This window comes from Dermacentor andersoni, chromosome 7, assembly GCF_023375885.2.
Source record: "Dermacentor andersoni chromosome 7, qqDerAnde1_hic_scaffold, whole genome shotgun sequence".
NCBI lineage: Eukaryota > Metazoa > Arthropoda > Arachnida > Ixodida > Ixodidae > Dermacentor > Dermacentor andersoni.
This window is the reverse complement of record NC_092820.1, coordinates 122,984,031-123,001,974: the sequence shown is the minus strand read 5'-3', so window position 1 is coordinate 123,001,974 and position 17,944 is coordinate 122,984,031. Positions and strand designations below refer to the sequence as shown.

General features: G+C 46.2%; 1 protein-coding gene across 1 annotated transcript; it reads right to left on the bottom strand.

The window, feature by feature from the left end:
• On the bottom strand, window positions 1-6,911 carry LOC126534674 (BTB/POZ domain-containing protein 6-B-like). The gene is made up of 4 exons (XM_050181933.3): window positions 6,700-6,911; window positions 3,000-3,217; window positions 1,751-2,045; window positions 1-627 (listed from the first exon to the last, which is right to left on the bottom strand). The coding sequence occupies exons 1-4, from the start codon at window positions 6,703-6,705 to the stop codon at window positions 274-276; spliced, it is 873 nt and encodes a 290-aa protein (XP_050037890.1). The 5' UTR covers window positions 6,706-6,911; the 3' UTR covers window positions 1-273.
• Window positions 6,912-17,944: the final 11,033 nt, after the last annotated feature.

The window sequence follows — 17,944 nt, the reverse complement described above, 5'->3', positions numbered from 1 at the left end:
GACTAGATTGAAATTCTTCACCTGGAACATGACACAAGAGCACGACGCTGGAAGGTAATTTTCTCTTACACACAGATTACAGAAAATAACTATGGACAGACTATAGAAGAGACAGGGAACATCATAGCGCCTTTATACATATTGAAAATAAGCAGAGAGAGAAAGTAAGAAAGATGTTCCCGTTCGCCTCTGCATCGGGGGCACAGCGTGGTCGCGTCTTAGGAATCCGGCCGGATCGTCCCGGCCGCGGAGGAGAACCGAATCGGCGCCGACTCAGCGACGTCTCATGTGGAGGGGGGGTTCCCGCGAAGTCGATTCGGGCCTGGCGAAAATGTCACGCTCGGGGTTCAGCCACTCCGGCAACGGCGCCGCACTCCCGGGTTGGATGATCTCGCACAAGATAGCGCACGCCTCCTCCGCCGTGAGAATGTCCCACGTGGCGTCGGCCGCGATGAATTTCGTCATCTGCCGCACGCTGAGCGCGAGGAACTTGATTTTGGGCAGGAACTTCCTCACAGCGGCGGCGACTGTCCCGGTGTACTCCCAGTTGGCGACGTCGGGACCGCACTGCGCGCCTGCCCAACGGAGTACGGCCTTGATGACCACCTTCGTCGGAACGCCGTGCACCTGCGCGGGGGTGGAGTCGCGGTATAAGTAAAACGTCACACTGATCGTAATATAGACCAAACTATATAGACTGTGCGGGGGAACACGGTTGGCCACTAACTGTCGCACCCACTTGGGTCACCGAGTTATACGGCAGTATAACGCCGACATTCGTAACTGTTAGTACAAACTCTTACACGCTTGAATGGAGAACTGAGTATGTGCCAGTAGGATCTGTGCCGCTCTTCGATGGGCGTTTTAGACGCCATCTTGGGTACCTAGGTATGTGCCACTGGGAATGTGCCACTCTAGAATGACGAAAATAAAGCTTTAAGCTTCCCCGAAGCTGGACGAAAAAAAAAAAGAAATAACCCAAGTCACAAGGGTTCCTTAAGGACAGCGACCCGACGCTTTAGCAGGCTGCGCCACAAATGCACTGGCTATGTAAAGCTTTTCAGTGTGCCGCTTTCACGTCAATGCTTTAATGAGCTGCACCGCGAATGCACTGGGTATGTGCCACTCTTCAACGAACCTCTCGCCAACTTGGGTCGCTCAGAATGTGCCATTGCGTGTGCGGGAGGCGACGGAAAAATTTTCTACGTTCGCAAACATTGGCGCGCCACGAATTTCGGAGGCCACGCACATGATTCGCGACGGCCCCGCTGGATGGCGCGCAGTGTTGTTAGCGAAGCCTTAAAGAGGAGTCCAGCTTCAGTATGCGCCTCATGCGTAACTCGTTTCGATTGTGCCAATACGTTGTGTCACTATATTGATTCAATGATAAACACATTACCGTCGGCAGTAAACGTGACATGGGTTCTGCCGATTTTTCTCCTCTCTTTATTTCTAAGAAGCGCGATGCTCTATAGCAGCATTCGCGTGAACTAATCTTCTCATACGAGCAGCGGCATATTTGCTGCGGCATGGTTACGCTGTCGCCGACTGCGTATGTCACAAATAGAATGCGCTAACAATTTACGCTATCCGCGCTGTTACGCGTCGGCTACAAGTTCCGCCAGACTTTAGACAGGAACTTGGCGGGAGGCTTGGCCATCAACACCCACGTGTCTGAAGGACTTTGCGTTTCGGTAAACTTAAGTTGGTTCGTGCGTCACTTAGTTCATGCGTATAAATAATGGCTTACCCTGTCCAAAACGAAGTTCACCGTCTCCTCCATGGAGATCGTGAAGGCAGCAGACGACAGCACGGATTCACCGTTGTCCAAGATAACTTCCTCCACCACCACGTCGTCTTTGACTGCACCGTAAGACACGAACGAGTAGTCGATCAACGTGCAGACATCGTCTGCTTCGAGGTGACTTTTAATATATTCGGTGCAGGTGTTGGCGAGATCTAGGAAGCGGTACTTCTCAGCTGCGTCTCTTGTGTAGATGGCATCTTGGATGTTGTTGATAGCGGACCGTCCTGTGTATACGTACCTGTAAAGAAGTGAAGGCAAAGAAAGAAAGGGGCTGAGAAACACACGGAAGGACGGGATCACGTGGTCGAAATTTCCTGCAGAAGTAACACTCAGAGGCGTTTGTCTTCCGCCGAACGTCATGAAAAGATATCGCACTCGCCACCATTTTGCTCGCACTCTGATTATGCAGCAAGATCGCATTTTATGGTCCATATATTTTTATATAACTGGCGCTGTAATTGCCTCGTTTTCAAGAAAAAATTCGCATTTTCCTTTGTTTGCGATGTGGAAAGAGAAGAGAGGGAAAAGGATAATGGAAAGGCAGGGATGTTAACCAGGATATAGCCCGGTTGGCTATCCTACACTCATCATCATCATCAACCAGGGCAGAGGTCTCTCCCATACTTCTCCAACTACCCCGGTCATGTACCCTACACTGGGGAAGGGAAAAGGGAGGGAAATATTAAGAGAAGAAGAAGTCCACTGTGAATATCGCCGACGTGGCAACAGTTTTCTGCTCTATATCACTGACGAACACTCATTTAGGATCACAGACGATCACTCAATCCAGTAGGTTTCAAATATCGCAGCAGCGCTTTTGTGACCTTTTGTAGCTGTGAAATTCGAGGCCACGGTCTTGAGATCTTGTTCAATGTGAACGGTTTTCTATATCTAACTGATCCAGAGCTGTGCGGAGGTCATCAGATTGTATATTACCAACTGCGGGTAATATTCCGCAGGGGAGGTATTTATGTACGAGTCCACCTATAGTGGACAGTCCATTTCGGCCGCTGCTGATTGGCTGGGGCCGCTCGACTCCTTCTCCCTCGTACAGCTGCATCCAATCAGCAGCGGCCGTAATGGACAGTCCACTAGGTGGACTCTTACAGAATACCCCCCCCCCCCCCCACCCCACCCCCAGGTCTCTTACTACGATGACATGAACAAGGCAATAAATTACGCAATTACTCACTCGAGAAGCCCACGGAAGCCATCGGGGTGCAGGTCCCTGATGAGGACGGTGTCCCGGTCGCGGAGCGATCCTTCAAACATGGCGCCAAATACGTCACTGCGCATGGCCAGCAGCTGTTTGTGGGCCTTGAAGGTCCTGGACACGGAGTAGGGGTCGGACTGCACAACGAACTGAACGTCGGCGTACCTGCCGCTCTCCAGGAGGTCAGCGAAGTCCAGCTGCAAAGACACGGAGGCGCAACTTTAGCATCGCTTTAGATTGAAAAAGAAAAGAAAGAACAAAATAGTTTATTGCGGCCTATTGTTGGACAATATGGTATACAGTATCATCTGCATCAGTGGCCTACGTGGCTATTTTTGGATCCACGACGCGAAGGTCAGTATTAATTGCCATCCAGAGCAAGAAGCATTAACACGTAATATTATGTGTGGCCTTTAATGTTATTGTTCCGTGATGGTACTATAGCCGGAAGATTTTTGTTTTCTTTTTTCATTGAAGCTAGATGTCTCATTCCCGATTTTCGCACCGAGAAATATAGGGAACGTTGACCGTACGTATAAATTATGGGTTTTCGGCAAGCTACGATTATTGTTTAGCCTGTGCGAGAAATATTGATGAGAGATCCTGCATGTTCGCGATTAGTATCACGTAGATGCGGATAGCTATAACACAGTTCTGGCTTGTACGCGATTAGTATCACGCAGATACAGATATGTATAACAAAGATAGCTGTGTTATAGTCCCTCGCTTTGATATTTGCCACCGCGCACATTATGCCAAAATTTAAAAATAATTAAGTGCCACGTAGCTAGACAAAATAAACAATGTTGTTCACCATCGCTTGGAGTAAATGACACGTGTTTTCGGAGTTCGCCTAATCAGAGAGTTAATAATAATGATTCAACTTCTCAAATATTCTCGGCAAAGTGTCAATGAGACAACTGGGAGCCATCCTGAAAAATTCGCGATTCAATTTTCTGTTGGCCGATACGGGCGACAAAAATGCTTTTACAAGCCCGAAAAAGAAAGTGTTCTAAGAACCAAGGAGGGCAGAGGTTGGCTTACTGGCACTGATTTGTCCGTCAGCATACAAGCATTATATAATCCCGTTTGCTGGTTCTTGCATTCGACGCACATGAAACCTTTATGTCATCCGCAAAGATGTTCGCCGAGGTGCCGAAATACCCAATAGCGCCATATACCCGCCAAACCCAGGTGGGTATAGACAGAAAAAAATTACTTGGCTGTAAAAGAGTCTTCATTGCCGCTCGCATGTAATGGCGCAGAACATGGAACACATGCGCCATGAACTCCGGCATGACGTTGCAGGTTAGGAGGTACCCGCATAACGCTCAAATTATCGAAAACCGTGATCTAGGATTTACGTCATATCCGCTGACAATCAGGGGTGCGCCAGCATTTGCAGCAAAAATGTCGGATCGCGTAAAAGGCCTAGTTTACGACTGAGCAGCTATACCGGGCAAAATCTGACAATTGAAACGCGGGCGCAAAAACAGCCGTTCGTGACTACGAAACCAACAAAAAAAAAAGTTGTCATTACCGGTTGCCGAGAGCGGCACGCCACATACAGCGCACGGCTCTTCGGCATGCCCTCCGAGATATAAACCGGCGTTCGCGGCACGCTGAAAAATCTCGGAGTCTGCTGCGCTCTAGGACTCACCTCATAGCGACAACCGCCAGGTGCGCACGTCGTCTGCTTAGGTACATTTAGATCCAAGCAGAAGCTGCTAAGAAGAAGACTACGCAATCACCAGATACACGCTGCTTCGCAAGTATATTGCTTTAGCGGCATGTAGCACTCATTTAACTAGCATGGTGCTTTTTGGCCATACCTGTCCCTTGCGCCATTAAACATTAAAAAATCATAGCACTCATTTATACTGAATTTAGCCAATGTGAAATTTTATTGGAGTTGCTGTTTATAAATGGTGCTTTCTATTCATACGCAGACGTCATTCTAGTATATAGTGTGTCTCAGCTAATGTTACCCAAGCTATGATGAGCGAAAAACAATACGAAAAAAGAAACAAATCCAAAATACGTTTATAAGAACTACAATGTACGGTCATCAGACATGTGACGAAAGAATACCGTATGTTTTATAATTGTATGCTGCGCAGTTGTTTTTATTTCATCATTTTAACGGCGTGCCTAACATTGGCTGGGAAAAATTGTAAATGACCGTGATGGTAAATGGTGTATTCACTAAAACTGCACAGTAAATTTGCATCGACCGCACCCACGCCCACTAGATAAAGCCAGTATTCGTATTTAGCCCGATTTCGAAGTAATGAACCCGATTTCAAGGTAGCTGCTTCCCACAGCCTCGCAAATGTCGACGTATGCATTGTATTTTCCATTCCGCGAGCTAATGTGCCATCGTGTGCCCGAAGCATTACGATATGTTCAAAGAGTTCTGGCAAAGAGCCACCGTCAATCATTTTCTTGGCGGCAAGGCAGTTACGAATCTGACAAAATTATGCACTCGCAATGCAGGTTCACAGCACAGCCTTGACAACGTCAGCAACTTCAAGGCGCGAGATTCGAACACAGAACCACGGACGACGCGCACCGTATCCGCTCTTTTGCACTTGCTTCCGGCAGGGCTTGGCGCCACCTTGCGACTGCATTTCTAAACTCGCGCTTGGAACTACGCAGAACTACAAGAGCTTGGAACTACGCAGTGAACTCGTGAACAGAAAAAGTGCATGCCAAGTGAGCAGACTTGGCAACAGATCCGAATGGACTTGGCATTAGTCGTGCTTACCAAATTCCTGTACAAATACTCTTTTTCGTCTCCTGCCTACTGTCACTCACTATTTTTTTCTGTCTTCCTTTTTATATGATGCGACGCATGATACGAAAGGTCACACAGGATCGTTTTGAATTTTTCGTCCCACCTTCGAAATTCATTTTGGGCTCACAAATCCGGCAAATAATGCTAAACGTTAAACTAGACCTAATAATGTCTAAAATATAAAGAATGGTGCTGTTAATAACGAAATTTAAAATAAAATTCGATTACGTGATCAATTCTCGGTTTACCGAAGAGTGCGAAGTGATAAGCTAGCTTTGGAGTTTTAAAACGGTCAATTTGTATTATCTATGAATAAGAGAACACGTAAGGCGAGTCGCGCGAACACAGGATAATTTGGGGTTCGTGGATCCTCTGGGCACGAAGGTTCCATCACCTGCAACGAAGTCCTAAGCTCCGCCTTCTTCACGCGCTAGAGGGCGCAGCTACCGCGCAATCTCCCTACAACGTGGCGCTGAGGCCCGCGCTCATTGGTGCAACGAGAGGACATCCGGGTGCCCCACCGCTGCGCCTGCTCCCGGAAGTGCAAACATGCATCGACCAAAGAAAGTGACCGTTGCTTCTAAGTCGTGCCTCAGAACCTCCAGAGATAGGCAGCGCTGCCCTAATCTAATGGAAGAGGAAAATTAAGGACGTTCAGCTCCCCAAACGCGCAAATATAGAGCTACTCCATGCTTCGCATATAACTCCCCTTATAGGGAATTTCGGCCATATTCTGTGTTTCTGGTGACATATTTTCTCCGCACATGCATCGTCGTTTACTTTTTACTTTTATAGTTTATTCCTATAGTGTTTACATAACTACTCATCAAGTTGTCATTATTTGGTATTATTCGATCGAAGGAGGGAAAATCCGACACTTACAGACATGGCTGTCGTCCTTGTGGCACGTCCTTTACTTGGAGCAGAAAACAGAGAGGATGGCGAGGCAGCAATATGAGCCTGAGGCAGCAAATATGAATGGCACCTGCGGAAAGGAAGGGAGGAGGGGGGAAGCAGGAGCCACCATGAATAAAGTTGATCAAAGTACCTTAGAAAGCTGTGCTTCCCCTTAAAGGGACACTATATAGACAAAATAAAGCTCATCCGCATAAACAGAAACACTTCTACAATGCCAAAACCATCCCTCTCATCATAAGAAGGAGAAGCTTCGTAAGCCACAATTACGGAATAACGAGACACGCTCATAGCGGTGGCGCCTTAAAGCTTCTCGCAACAAATCGCCCTGACGTCATAGATTTATGCCGCGTCTGCTCTTGCCAAGGTCAATGTTTTTTTTTTTCTTAATCGTTAAAAATGGACGACGTTGTAATTGAGATGAGCCAAATGCGGAACCAGCACTGGCGGAACCCGGCAAGTTCCTTAGACTCGCATTAGGGACAACCAGCCTATATAGATGCGAGAAAATAGCTAGAAATCCGTGACGACACGCTGACGCACTGCCGGTGGGGCTTCGGCAAGAAATTTACGAAGGGAATTTATAAACCTGAATGATCACTTGTAGCAATAAACTTGATACCGCAAAGCTCACAACAATAACAGCTTTGACAGGTGACTCAGATTTGAGAACGTAAATTTGGCGGGAACTATAGCCGAAAAGGGATGAAAGCATCTACGTGGTTTACACCCTTCCCACAATTGACGTCATGTAGAGCTACACCTGCATCCCCCCAACGTGCCGGCCTCGCAGATTTGCACGCTTCTTTTGGAGAAGCGACCCTCTGAGCATTTCTCATACAATAAATTTCTCTCACTCTCTCCTGGAAGCGCTTATAGCTGATAAGACTTGTAGGCGCGTCACGGATGATGAGAGCTGCTGCTGAATTCTTCGCCTGTAGCAGTGTATGACTGCTATAATAAAGACAGAGAAGCATTTGGCAGGTTAACTCATATGCTTCAATCTGGTTCACGTTACTTGATTCATATGCGCCTATTTTTTTGGATTGTAATGCACGAATGGTATTTACACGGCTGAATAATATGCGGCATAATATTAAACTACGTTACAGACTGGGACACCTTTTCAAGGAACGTCGACGTTTGCTTGCGTCCTTTACCAATCTGTGGTTTGAATCTAAATGGCTAACGAGTAAAGTGCGCCGAGAGGAGGTTTGCCAGCGATGGCCGCTTCGGACGATGGTGCCAGGAAATCACCTAATGCGATTGTTCAATTTTCTTTTCACGGCTCTGTCGCGAACGCATTCTTCTAACCACAGCAACAATAACGCACTTCGCTTCCTGTAGAACCCAGACCCGAGAATCACGGCATAGAATGATCGTAATCGTATCAGCAAGATGTTCGTTCGTTACTGTATACGCTGTATCAGTAGTTCCATGCAGCAGAGCCAAGGCTATGTGACCCGCAAGCTCAGATTCTTGCGCAGCGCAATGTATAGTGCCAGACTTGTGAAAACCGTTGGACGACTAAGTGACCCTGACAACTGGTTTTGACGCCCCTTTCTTACGTGGAAGCTTCCCCACATGTCGCAGGGCGGTAAATCGCTCGATTTCCCTTCGTTCTTTACTAAAATATTTACCGAGGCTCTATTACACTGTAAATAGACTTCTCCATTTGTTCGAATGAAAACGCACCGACAAAAAAAAATAATGCAGTGCTGCCGTACATACATTAATTTGCATTTAAAAAGTACAAACAAGTGATTTTACAGTGTCTAAATTCGTCCCTGTAGTCGGCACGAATCACGCCTCCCTCAGTGTACTGCTTCGTCCTTCTCAAAAATGGCGTGCGCCGACTTGCTTTGCGTGGTATCGTACCAAGCAGCTCTTTTACGCAAGAAGGAAAGAATGAGTTGGCGTTGAATATGCTTGGAACAGTGCGCAAGGAATGTGGTAAACTTGCACCAATTCTAATTTAAAAAAAGCGGCTGCCCTTACGAATGTCAACGAGAGCACCGTGTACAAGTGTATGTTACAAAAGGGGTCAAGAGACGGTGCTGCCATCGCGTGCAATAACAGGCTGGCCGAGTGCACCTTCAGAACCCTCCACATCCATCGTCTCTGGAACCTTCTTCTTCCCATTCGTATCTCGAAACATCTTGGAAGACGAACACCTTTCTGGTGCCAGAGCGAATATGCAACGAGTTTCCTGTATCGCTGCTGTCGCAACAACTGATCTCCATGAGCAGTTGCAGTCTTAGTAGATGCTGCGGCTGCCGTCGACCTTTAGTCGTATGTCATCGCAAAAATCTCAGACAGAACGCGTTAGAATCGCACTAATTCGCAATTAAACCCCTACATTTCCAAGCTGCCGCTGAGAGAAAACGAAATACGCGCATAGTAGTGCGTGGAGAGGAGCAGCGCGGCGGGCTGGTTCGAGGCTACGTACCTTTCTCCCTCCTACCCTCTCTCTCTTTTAATCCCATCTCCCCCACCCTGCTGGCGTTGAGCCGTGCTCCCGCATGGGTTGCGGAAAATAGTGCTAGCCTTTCCTCCTTCCCCACAAGAAAGCACCACTTCTCTCCTCCTCGCCGATAAAACGGTCTATACGCAGCCCTTCTCTGCGGGGCTCACATTCAACGAATTTTCATTCTCGATGCGGATGTGTTCACAAGAAAACGAGGAAGGATTACCGAATATATCCGGCTCGTTCTGTATACTGTATATTTGTGCAAGTTTAATGAAAGTAAGGAGGACAGTAACCTTGAGGTAATCGGTCACTGTTTAGTAATTTCTCAGTTTCTTTCGTGGGGCAGTAATTAGTGATCGTAATCATTTACTATTTTGAAAGAAGTAATTGTAATTGGTTACATTTTTCTGCATAACGTGTACACGTTATATTATACGTTATATTATATTATAAGCTATAATGTATTATACTCTGTATTATACGTTATATTACGGGTTATAACGTGTACACGTCTGATTCAAATATATGTAAAGTGGAGAAATGCTTTCTTCAGACAGCTGTTTGACTAAGTTAAATGAAATTTCTTGCACTTAATGAGAGAGAAAACATAATTTTGATTTAGCGCCTCGAATGTTTCTTAGCAAGAAAGTGTCGAAAATTGCCATGGTAAAAAAAAATTGTAACGCTAAACCGTGCTTTAAAAATCGCCGTATCACAGTTCTCGAAACAACACCTGGCAGACCCCACAAGGCGTACGAAGCTGATATATGAATTTACAACGCTTACACGGCTTCTGCAAAATAAAAGTCCTGCTCGGAAATGAGTAGCATATTTTCGAGAGGTGCATGAACGTATATGCCGTGTACGAGCTCACAGTCAGTCTGCGGAATCAATTGCGCGTTCCTAAAAAAAGAAAAAAAAATCTTTTCGCGAATGGCCCTACACTGCCCCATGAGATTAAAGCAGCGCGAACTAGAAGATATATGCAAAGACAGCGACACACAGGGACAAGCGCCGTACCCACATCACTGCGCCATTGTACCTGAAATTCGCTACCCTCCAGCACAGGCGCTCTCTCCTCCTCGCCGCGTGCTTGCTCTCACCAGTTCCGGGCAGTGCAGCGGGAACTACGGCCGGCATCAACACACCACAGAAGTCCGTCAATTGCGCAGTGCCTAATCGACCTCCGCGCAACGACGACTGAATGGAAGCTGCTTAAAGGGTCGCTGACACGATGTTTCCCACTGTACACTCTATTTTTTTTTCTTTGCGCTAAGCTAAGGTAGTAGACAACTATACTAAAAGAAAACATACTGACGTTTTACGTGTAATAGAAAATATATTACATCATTTATGCTGCTCTGAGGACATTCACAGTTTTTTCTAGGGCACAAGGATATAGAATCTTAACTTAAAGCAAAAAAAATATAAGAATGCTTGGAAATATGTCGGTACCCCTTTAATATCCGCGAATCCTACACATCCGTCTACAATGCCAAGCTTCCGCGTCCGTCAAGAGAGAGAGAGAGAGCGAAGAAGAGCGAGAGGTAGGGAGGTTAACCAACGACGCGCCCGGTTGACAAGGCTTTCAATGGCGACAATAGAGCTCTCGGTCCCCGAATGCGAACGCTTCCGGAAATGAGAGGGGGGTGGCATGTAGTTTTGTGAACGATAGGTCCGCCCGTTATCACGTGAATGCGCGATAACATGGTAGCAACCAGTTTGCCCTCTTCAACCTTAGTTCCATCTTGCTACTGCCCATCCGCAGTGACAGCGAGAAATAAATGGTAAAAGCGACCTTTGCTTTGTCTCACGCTGAAGAGAAAGTATCCGTGGTGTTTAATCATTATTATCGAGATCCGCTGCTTCATTGTGCGTTGTTAGGCCTAATATGCCATCGAGAGCCGCGAAATTGTGTTGATTGCTAGCTACCAGATTGGGGGGGGGGGCGCCACTACATTCAACGCTGGCGTGTGGAAACAATGAAGCTGAGTACCTATTGCAACATGACAAATATGTAGCCACTAAATGTAGCATGAATGCAACTGTGATGAAAAATAGGGAACTGTGGAATTACAATTGCCACAAGGTGGCGAGAGGGATTTGGAAAGGTGCGGCGTAGTCTGACTTGGGCAATGCGGTCCTGTGCATGAGATCAGAGGTTCAAAGAAGGATGGAAATTAGGCAGCGAGGAGTAGGCAGGCTTGCTTTGGGAGCACACGGAAATACACGGAATCAGGGGGTGCCGGGTGACACGGGATGGGCATCATTCGAGGGAAGGGAAGCTAGCAGAAAGGTAGAATTCGAGGAGCGTTTGAGAGAAGTTGCGGGAACGCGGTGGGCAAGGAAAGTCTTCAGTTTCTTGTAAACGAGGAATGTTGGCACAACATGGACGAAGCGCCACCAAAAAATTGTCACGCATATATTTGGACAACAGCTGGGAAGCAAGCCAAGAAACATCGGTCAAGAAAAAGGTTAAAAAAACAGAGAGGGGTCTGTGGAAAAGAGGGACGCAGACGAAAGCAGCACTGGGGAGATACAGAACTTTCAAACAGGAAATCGCCGAAGAAATTATCTACGATAATTCACGGGGAAGCTCTTTGTTGTACGAAGCTACTACAAGAGTATTGCGGACTAAAACGTTCCGGGTCAAGTGCTAAGAGATACGTCATGTCGGGCGAGTGGAGAGGGAACAGCTGAACACCTTTAATTTTCTGTAAAGGGCTTCACCCTACAGTATAAAACAAGGGGGTGGACTTTTTTCAATGCATTGGAGTTTAGGGACAGTTGCGCAAAAAAATAGAGTTTAATCGGTTAGAACTAACTAAACGGAGGTTTTCTGATTGGTGGCTAAAATCAAGGCAAGAGGGACATTTCACCCTCCACTCAGTACAATATGTATTACTGGTCACGGCTAGGAGGCGTGTGCTGCCGCCTGATTTAAAGTGTTTTAGCCTTATTCATTCATTCATCTTACTATCCATCCACCATGGTGACACGGAAGTCATTTTTACGGGTAATGACAGCGTAATAAAACTAAACCTAGCACAATCTGGTTAAAGCGCTGACTTTTGCGACGCACTTTCAGTTTTTGCTACGGGTGTACGGTTGTGCTCATGCGTACAACCACGAAAATTCAGAAGAGTGTGCAATTTCGCTGGTCGGTTCCTGATTACGAGCAGAAAAACAGTGCTAAACAACAGGACGAAGAAAGGGACACAGACCACAGCGCTGTGGTGGTCTCTGTCCCTCTCTTCGTCGTGTCGTATATCGCACGCTTTCTGCTCGTATGAAAATTCGTGCCTACAGATTTTTTTTTTCGCGATATCACCTCCAAGTTGTTGCCCCCCCCCCCCCCCCCCCACCGCGACAGAAGGCCACCCCACCGTCAATTCGGCGAAAACGTGCAAAGGAGTCTCGCCGCTCCAACTACGCGTGCACGTGCTACCATGTGTTTGTTAAAGATGTCCCTATACTTTTGCGAATGATTGATTCAGACGTTCTAGAAAAAAAATATATCGGAGGAAATATCATTTTCTCCTACTAATAAAATGGAGCTTTTTATATCCCTTTCGATGTGCTATGACCTAAGCTGCTATAGTGCTGCAAAAAAAAAAAAAAGATAGGAATCGGGGTTTCATTTTTTCCGGGGATTCGAATTTCGTTTCTCCGTATCAATGCACGCGAGTTTCTGGAACCGCTAACGTGACACACTTGAGGCAAGCCGGTGTATGTAACAACTACTCCACTTGCTAGTCACGCATTAAACACGAATAAACATTTAAACAACAAACAACATGCACAGTGGGCAAGCTGAATTCTTTCTTGTATTCTAATTGTTGCTTTCTAATGAACCAACGCTTTGAAAGCGCCGGTTCATTAGAAAGAAAGAATTAGACTGAAACCGATATGTTTGGGGAAGGTTAACTTGTTTATCGAACACTTGAAGTTGTTGCAATCGTACGATTGTCCTTAACCGGACAACAGTGAAAAATTCGTCGCTACCATTCTTTTTTCGCGACGTTGCGTCCAACTCACTGCTCTCCGTGGTGGTAATCGTTACGTCAGAATTAACGAATCTACTTGGTTGGTGTTCGTCTAATTAGCATATATTCTCCGGTTCATTAAGAAACGCTCCTGGGCACCAACTTAGAAGGTGGGCTGTCGCTCAAATATGTGACAGAAGTCATTACGCGAATAAAGTTAAAATTACAAGGACACGGAAAACCTAAAAAAAAACGTATTTTGTCACGTGTATACAGACTTGCTCCGGTTCAACACGTTGGTTCGAAACATGCCACCTTCTACACACTGGTGAATTATCTAAGCTCGCGTTCGCCCGTTTCTTATGTGCATCCCCTCAATCCCTTCTCGCATACATGCAGCTCGTCATTAAAAAAAAAAAACGGACCAGAACAGCAAAATACGACTTACCCAACGCTGAGAAGACGATGTCAAAACCGTTCGCGGACTGTTTGGCGGACGAGCGATCACCGCGGAGGTTGAAACAAGAGTAACGACCACGATGCGATGCTTTCTTGCTACCAGAATGCAAAGCGATGCGCCCACGTGGGGTCCTCAGTAAACGCGTTTGAGAAAGGAGGAAAGGAGTCTCGTACTGGAAAGGAAATCGCTCCCCGAGATTCTTTCCAGAAAAGAACGCTGGAAGACGGGCTGAAAAGGATATAGAGGGAGAGCCCGCTGACCGATATTGACAATGCGTTTATCTGACAATACGCGACTACATGGTTGTCAAAGCGCCGAAGCAAGAAGGTGGCGATGTGAGTCAGTGAGTCGCCGGATTTGTCAAGGTGGCGTCGTGAGTCACCTGACTAGGCCCCCAGCACCATGCGCCCTTTCTGGACAAGGGAAAGGAGAGATATCGGGAACCTCGTACACGAACAGGATGTGCTATACAGGACAAATTCCAGCGTTCGACAAGTTAATAAAGGATCCGTGAAAAACATGTACATTTACGAGAAGGTCATACAGTAAATCTCTTACGCAGTCAGTTTCACAAGAGGGTCAACGAAAGTTAGTGTAATGACAAAAAGACAAAAGGACGACATGAAATACCGATAATACAAGGGATGTCATTACCGAATACATACGAACATTGTCAGTATAGTGTCATACATATTCTTATACACATAAAAAAGAAGAGAGGGCAACTTCTATTGGGAACGACAGTAACAGCTACAAAGCGGCCTGAGAAAAATAATTATACGGATCCCACGCACTGTGGGAATCGATGTAAGCGAAGCTCTCGGTGCTGTTTATATATTTTTTTTTAATTTTATTTTTATTATTTTTTTTATTATTTTATTATTTATTTATTTTATTTAGTCTCTTTATCGAGACCATAGCAGGTGGGCATATTGTTACAATGTAAGCGTTGATACAACATTATTCATAGAACATGTGAATACAAAGTACAATAAACTAGATACGCTACATGTAGCTACACAGTACAGTCTGGAAAAATACAAAATGCAAAAAAAAAAGAAGGACATCGTTTCATGCATGTAATTAGTGAAGTCAGCTATAACGATAAAACAGATGTTATATATACAATAAATTATCATTCAATACAATCTCGTGAAATATAAATGCAACACAACCATTCACAACCGAACAGTGCATAACTTAATACAATCTAACATTGCTTAATCTAAATTGCTTTGTTCGACGATAATTACAGGTGACGTTGACGGCAAATGTTTAATTTATTCAGCGTGCAGTGCATTGTGAGAGTAGTGAGTTGATGTTGAAAGTTACAATGCGTGCAACATCTTTCGTTTCTCCGCGTGCTAGGCAAAGCACACAAGGAGTCTTGAGGCGTTCTGGTGCGATATTGTTCGTGATCTCCGGGAAAGTATGCATTCCTCATTGCCTACATTCGGCACATCACATCGTGGCAGAAGTGTTCGACTTTGAATGAATTATGGAGATTGTACTTGATCAAAACACAATGCGATTATGATGCATGCAAAAGGATAGAAAGTTGGGCGAGTTGGTACGGTAACATATTCTTGGATTGTAGCACGAAGTGACGCGCACACACACTAGACGAATGCCACGAGGCACCATTAGGCATGGCGTAGTGGCGGACTCCCGATTCATTTTGACACCAAGGTGTTGTTCTCTTAACGTGTATGTAAATCTAAGAACACGAGCGTATTTTATTTCGCCCCCGCCGAAATGCCTCTGCCGCGGTCAGGATCAAATCCGCTACCTCGAGCAATGCCGTAGCTGTAAAGTTACACCGGTGGCACGGAAGTGTCGATTTGACGTGCGACCGCTTCCGTAGTGTCGCATAGGAATCCGCGGTGCGCTTTAATTATTGCCTACCCGCCGTGGGTGCTCAGTGGCTATGGTGTTAGGCTGCTGAGCACGAGGTCGCGGGATCGAATCCCGGCCACGGCGGCCGCATTTCAATGGGGGCGAAATGCGAAAACACCCGTGTACTTCGATTTAGGTGCACGTTAAAGAACCCCAGGTGGTCAAAATTTCCAAAGTCCCCCACTACGGCGTGCCTCATAATCAGAAAGTGGTTTTGGCCCGTAACCCCCCCCCCCAAAAAAAAAAGAATTAAATAAAATTAATTATTGCCGCTCTGCTTCAGCACTCCCTGCACAAGTTGTCCGCTTGACATATTTGTAGGGTGTTCGTTTTTTTGAGAAATAGCAGAAGCTTACCCTACCGTACCTTGAACTTAAATTTATCCAGTTTCCCCTTAACCGCTGCCCTCTCCAGTAAAAGCGTTTCCTTGCCTGCTCACCTCACCTATTCTTTATCTCCCCCTCCCCTCCCCCTTGTATGGGGACTGCGGGCGAACAGTGGCACGGCTGTTATTCATTCGTTTCGCGACGGCGTCGACTCTACCCAATCTCTGCCTCCTTTTCCCCCTGTCATTGTATCTATCTTTCCTCTGGTCTGTTCCACGTTAGTGCAAAGGAAAGCGCCGCAGCTTCTGCGCTGTTTGCGCTGGGGTCACTGATAATTAGAGCCGTCAACATGGTACTGCGTAGACGCCAAGGGAGGTCCAGATACCAATGCGGTGACGCGTTGTAAAGGTCCGAACAAGGTAATCGTGTCGCATTTCTTCTCTGCCGCTCTTCTGCCATGTGTATACACACTCTGAAAGAACTCCCGACCCGGCGGAAAAGTGGAAGAAAGAGAAAAAAAAAAAGCTGCGCTGTAAAAGCTTCGCTCTTAAAGAAACAAAACTGCTCCTTTAAATGTCCGTGTAATGGGAAATGTGCCGCCAACGAAGCCCGTGAATGGGGCGTTTCTCGCGAGAGGGAAAATCCTGCTGGAGGCTGCACCGAGCTACCTTGCCTTCACTAACATTACATGTACACGGTCAGATGGCCTGCAGAGTTGACGGGGGAAACGGTGACCGTTTAGAAAACAGTGACAAAAGTGCAGTATATCAGCGACATCTTAATAACGTTACGATTTTGTATGGACCTATAAAACCATCTAGTTAGGTGAAGTTAAACCGTGTACAATTACTTAGCAGTCCACGAAGAAATGCGGAGCAATCATATGAACAAGAAAATAAGAACGAAAACGACACAATAAAATGAAATGGTCTTTTCCCGTATACTCGGAGGTAATGACAGGGAAAAAAAGAAACGAAAAAAATAAAGACGGTATTAACCGTGCGGATGGCGAGCTGGTCTAATTTGTTCGGGTTCACAGTTTTCACCTGTCGTTTACTCTTCTTTTGTGCTTGCGTGTTTAACTGTTTCGCTGGAACATTGCTTCCTCTCAGTCCCCTAGCGTTCTCAGACACTTCGCGCGTGAATACACATTTAATTCTATAAAGAGAAGCACCCTGTCGTGCGATTCGCGTTGTTCGCAGAAGCTTCGAAGTCACTATAAGACGCTTCAATCCGACTACCTCATCGTCTACTAACCACCACGTGGCGAACTTTGACAATGGTGTGCTATTCTCAAGATGCATCGGCACGTCTGGCGTTGTTCATGGAAGCGGCCATTTCTGCAGCAAAGATGACTGCTACATTCTTCACATCGGCACTTGGTTCACGTGGGTTAGTCCGCCATTCCGATGCGATAGCTGCACGACTTGGCGAAGGCTACTCCGAGACCACATTTGACACAACTGTGTTGCGTCCGATGGCAAAATATGCAGTGGTATAACTGGCAATTGTAATGATAGATTGAGGCTTTATCAATCTGGCTAGACTGCACTATCGGTAGCAGAGGTCCTGGAAATCTGGCCTTACGTCTTGCCAGCCCACCCGAGCCATTTTTGCTGTACCTGAAGGCGACAGGTTTTGAGAGCCCGACTGTAAAGACGCTGCACGTGCCTCGTATCTTCGGTGTGATAGCGCGTGACTCACCTCCCTCTTTCTCTCCGAACCTGTCATTTCGTCACGCGTCAATGTTGCTAGAATGCTGAAAGGGTGACGCGTTGCATGCACTCATGTTTTTCCCGCTCGCTGTTTGACGCGTATGGTTTAACTAGCAGTGCACAATTTTAAGTGCCAAACACATGCAGGGTGACCATGTTTGAGTTTTATGGAATAAAAAAAAAATCGTCTGTGACAAATAGCGAAATTTTTTCCTTGCGCAGGATTCTTCGGAGAGGTGGACATTACTAGCATGAGATATCGAAACACATATTCGACTGATCAACAACATTCACCAAATAACTCAATTATTGACAGCACATATCGCAATTTACGAAATCTAGCCGCTGAGTATACAAGA